Below are 5219 nucleotides of genomic sequence, written 5' to 3' on the forward strand. Positions count from 1 at the left end.
GCTCATAGATCTATTTCCCCATCCTCATATAAAATTATTTTTATGTTCATATTTTGCACCATCTGCTGTCTCTCTTTACCCATGTTTCTGTTGTTCATCACCCTGGGTGGGGTGGGGGTGGGGGGTTATGCATTGATCAGTGTGATCGGTTCCCCTTTTCTCCCCCTTCTTGGGAGTTTATTTACAACTACAGCACAACCAATTCTAACTTGACTATCAGGATTCGGGTGAAAATTTTAATGTAAACCATGTTCCTTCCTCCAATAAAGGTGAAACAGAAGCCACAGGAATAGACCAAGCATGCATTTTCATGATTCCCTGGTGAATTTTGAAACATTGAGGCATCTTCCTTGTTTGATACCCAAACCAAATCCAACACACCTTTTGCTGTGACTTGGGGCCCGACTCTTAGAGACCCTTTAGGACAAAGTCAAAGTGCGCCGCAAGGTTTGCAACGCTACTGTCTTGATGGAGGCAGACTGCTGCGTTTCTTCCTGTGGAGTGGCTGGTGGCTGGAATCCCTGCGCTTTCTGTAAGCCACAGAATGCTTAACCATTGTGACACCGGACTTTAAACCTTCTTTGACACAAACCAAACAGAACAAAACAAAAACCCCACCAATTCACGACCATTGAGTCGATCCTGACTCACAGTGGTCCTTTGCCTCTGGGGGTTTCTGTGACTGCAAATCTATAAAATATGTCATTCTCAGATTCATTTCTTTTCGACTAGACTGGACATTCCCTAAGTGGGTGGTGGTGTTAGTAGTGGTGTATGAGGTATCAGCTACTACTGAGTAAGTGCTCAATAAATAAATCTCAATACTTATAGAAATTTTGTAAGAATATAAGTCTTGCTGAATATAATAATAATAATATGCTGCCTTGAAAATCTCAGCAGGAAACAACAACAATAAAATATTGAGGTGGGTGCCCAATATCTATTCAAGACCTTATCAAACCCAGAATGCAGTTTTCCTTTTTCTTAGTATTTCCACAGACTTTTATCAAGAGTGTTGATGAATTTGAGGGTTTATTTTGCTCTTTTTTGAGCAACTGGCACTTTTGTTAGAAGAACAACTGAACCATGTAATTAGGATACGATAAACTCTTGCCATGAATATTGCTTTAAATTGAAGTCATTTGAAAGAAACAGATTTGGAAATGGCTTTCCTATGCGCGCACGTGTGTGTGTGTGTGTGTGTGTGTGTGTGTGTGTGTGTGTGTTTTGAAAACCTTGACAGAGTAGAGAAAGGGAAGGCTTCTTTGTGGGAGGGTAATGATGCTTGTTTCTCTGCAACAAAGCTGTGGGTAAATACAAACAAGTTTCCAGGGAGGTGTGCGGATTTGTGGCCTGAAGAGGAGAGCTCCCAGAAGGATCTTACCTTTGTGAGCACGGAAATGAAGTCCACGGACAGAGCAGGCTCAGAAGCGTCTCCCTCCTCCTTCATGGTCCCGAAAAGACTGTTCACGAACCCAAAGCTGGTCTAAGGCCAAAGAGAATGAAACCGGGAATCGGGCACATGCCCCGGGACAAAGAGCAAACATTTGATGAAAACGTTAAAAATCATCCTTACAGTTGTTTCCCATTTTAAATTTATCTTCTGGAAAAATTCAAACATTTATTTTTCCCTATCCTCCAATATATATCTTTTCAGTGTTTTATTTATATGTAATTATTGGTAACCTTCTCCCATTTATTTTAAGAAGAAAGATTATTTATGTTATAGTACATGTGAGGAAAGTACATTCATTTGAATATAAACATTTATGATGGTGGTGAAGTTTTTAGGAATATGTGCACTTTCATAAATCAACCTACCAACTACCATTGAGTCTATTCTGACCCTTGAACCTTAGAGGACAGAACAGAACTGCCCTGAGACTATAAACCTTGACAGAAGCAAATTGCCACATATTTCTCCTGGGGACTAGCTGGTGCGCTGGAACCACCAAACCTTTGGTTAGCAGTCAAGGGCTTTCACCTGTACCATCTGCCACCAGGGGCTCCTTGCTTATATGCATAGTTATGGGGAAATGGCAAGTGTTATCAAAGAGCAACAAATACTTGGCCTCGATGGGAAAGATGACAATGGATATTTTCTGATCAAAAGATTTCACGGTATGGGATATGGAATAAACTATCTTCTACTTTTCAGGAAGGATGCATTACATGTCACAGGAATAGACCAAGCATGGATTTTCATGACCTTCTGAACCTTAAAACATGGCTTCTACAGGCCTCTTTCTCCTTTGGCTCACCTGACTTAACTCCTCCAGGTTTGCAAAAAGTCTCCATAAGTCCACATCCAGAAGGTACTCGTGAGTTTGTAGATATTTTAGTGTATTCATAAAGATCTTTAAGAAAGACAAAGGCACATTACTTACTGCTTTAAAATTGTAGACACTAGTTCTTGGAAGCAACACTAATCACAAACCTCCTCTGTGTAACTGTGTAACGCGAGCTACAACTCCTGCTTGTACGAATTTTGCTGACTACCAACAGTGACATTTAAACTTCATAAAACACATTAGAAGTGTGCTCTTCAGTGGGGAGTTATTATTGCTTTTGTGAATCTTCACAGCATTCCCGCTGAGAAAGAAGGTATAAAATGGGCTCTTTCAACAAAACCACAAAGGTGTCCTGGCTGACAACATTAACTTGATTGCAAATCAACATTGACCGTGTTCTCTTTTATTTCTCCTTCTGCAAAAGATCCAACTGTTCTACCTTTGGAGGATTGAAACTAGAGAAGTCATGAGTTAATATATGAGGGGAATGAAAAGCTTATGAAATTTTTTCACAAACTTTTTGAAGCTCTCTCATATGATTATTAATAAAATATTTAGAATTAAATAAAGACATTAAATATTATGAAAACATGAAGTGGCTATGCATGTTATTACTACTTGATTTGATTCTTTCATAATTGAAGAAGTATATAGTATGTCAGGAAAAAAACTATAATCCTTATTCACAAGCAGCCTTCCACTGTGTGTGTGTGTGTGTGTGTGTGTGTGTGTGTGTGTGTGTGAGAGAGAGAGAGAGAGAGAGAAGAGAAGAGAAGAGAAAGAGAGTATGCACCAGGGCTTTGAACTGGCTCATTTATAATAGATCCCTTGCTGGGAATTTGCATTTCCACTCCCGATATACTGAATCAGAATGGACATGTTAACAAGATCCTCCAGGTGAGAATCTACATCCTTTTATCTGGGTTTCTGGGTTGGAAATGCAAATTATAACAGGGGTTCTAATCAGAGTAAGCCAGTTGGAAACACTGGAAAACACTACTTTTTAGATTGATATCATTCTCTAATTTTTATCTCATTATTTGCATAGTGCAGGCATCCTGGTGGTAGAGTGGGTTATGCGTTAGACTGCTAACCACTGAGTGTAAAGATTTCCTCTCGGAAACCCACAGGGATGGCTCTACTCTGTTCTATACTAAGGTCGCTGGGAGTCAGAATCGACTTTATGGCAGGGAGTTTGGTTTGGGCGACTTAGGGTAGATGTTCTCGGGGGCTTGGTGACAGAGTGGATTATTAATTGGGTTGCTAATGAGAAGTCCAGCAATTTGAACTCACCAGCTATTCCTCGAGAGAAAGATGAGGCTTTCTACTCCCGTAAAGATTTACGGCCTTGGAACCTCAAAGGGGCAGTGGGTCACTGTGAGTCAGAGTTGTCCCAGAGCACTGTGTTGGCTTTGGTTTTGTAGTGATTCTTGAACTTGCATCAGGACTACCTAGGCTCCTTGTTTAAACCAGAGATGTTAGGCCCCTGACCTAGTAGGTCTACCTTGCTAGAGTTTCTGATTGGGTAGGTTGTGATGGGGTCTGGGAATTTGGGATTCTCGTTAGTTCCCTAGTGATTGTGAGGGTACTGTCCTAGGGACCGTCCCACTATGAGAACCTCTGATGTAGCACTTTCCAAATCCATGTGTTATCAACTGTCTGGAAATGGGTCAATATTCAAATATCTAAAATATGTCACTATCAGAAAGAACTCATTATAGATAAACTGGTACACTTTTGAATATTTATTTTGTTAAAAAAGGCTTAGCTTTACAGATGTTTTCCCACTTTTAAATATTGAGATCGCTAGTATATGTATTTTTCTGTCCAAGTGAAGTAAATCCAATTGACAAAGGGCTTTGAGAAACTCATACTGATTGTGTAAAGGGAGGTACATAACCAAACCAAACTCACCGCCAGTGTGTTGATTCTGACTCACAGCAACCCTAGCGGACAGGGTAGAAAAGCTTATGTGGGTTTTCAAGACTAACTTTTTATGAGAATAGAAAGGCCCATCTTGTCCCCATCGAGTGGCTGGTTGTTTCAAACTGCTGACCTTATGATTAACAGCCCAACCTATAACGATTATGCAACCAGGCATATATATTCCAAATACACTGGGACATGTGAGAATAACTAAAAGCAGATTAATGAGAAAGAGCTAGTGGGAGAGTTTGTGCAGGACAGAATGTTCTGTCTTGCTAGGGGGCTAGTGAACTACTGTGAACACTTATTGGCTCCCACCAGCTCTTCCATGCTCCTCTTCCAGCATCTTGGTTTCCATCCAAGGATGTGCTCTTCGCCAGAGAGCATGCGCCACCAGGGAGGCAAGCCTCACTCCCAGGAATGGGCTCGGTTGTCTTAAGATAATCAGTGCATTCCTTCACTCAGACTAGTTGGGTCAAGGGGACTGTGTGACCTAAGCTCGCCCCATAAAAGTGATCCTCAAAACTCGCTATGAATGCTAGAAAAATTCTCTCCTGCTCTCTCTGTTTCTCTCTCAAAGCGTAGGCGCTAAGATGGCAAGCACTTTGCAACGACAGAGTTGAGCATTGAGAGTTGCCTAGGAACTTTGTCTTCATTTTGAACTCCTTGTCCAAACCAGCATTCAGTCTCTCCTGCTTCTCTTCTTCAGAGTGACCCGGGTAATGGAATCATTCATTATTTACATTAGGCTTCTGTCATTTGATCCTGGAAGCATCCTAATCGATGCTTAGTTTCAGCTTTCTCATTAAGTATGTTTTAAGTTTAAATATTGCTGGTAAAGTACTAATCAGTGTGACTGATGCCTCATAAATAGTACGTAAAGAAAATAACTGGCATTGGTGCTTGATAGATTTCAAAGGTAGCAAATTTGGTTCTCAAAATAACCTCATGAGGTAGCCAGAGATAGTATTATCATTCCCCTCGCTCCACAGCTCCCCAATT

At 40.8% G+C, this 5219-nt stretch overlaps 1 protein-coding gene across 1 annotated transcript in view; it reads right to left on the reverse strand.

The window, feature by feature from the left end:
* Positions 1-5219, reverse strand: part of PLEKHG7 (pleckstrin homology and RhoGEF domain containing G7) — a 52766-nt gene that overhangs the window by 27945 nt on the left and 19602 nt on the right. The window contains exons 6-7 of the mRNA XM_004700397.2: positions 2262-2357; positions 1385-1486 (exon numbers count right to left, since the gene is read on the reverse strand). Coding sequence (XP_004700454.2) covers positions 1385-1486; positions 2262-2357 — 198 coding nt within the window. The remainder of the gene's footprint in view (positions 1-1384; positions 1487-2261; positions 2358-5219) is intronic.

This window comes from Echinops telfairi, unplaced genomic scaffold, assembly GCF_000313985.2.
Source record: "Echinops telfairi isolate 266 unplaced genomic scaffold, ASM31398v2 ScPeMD7_2;HRSCAF=8, whole genome shotgun sequence".
Lineage (NCBI taxonomy): Eukaryota > Metazoa > Chordata > Mammalia > Afrosoricida > Tenrecidae > Echinops > Echinops telfairi.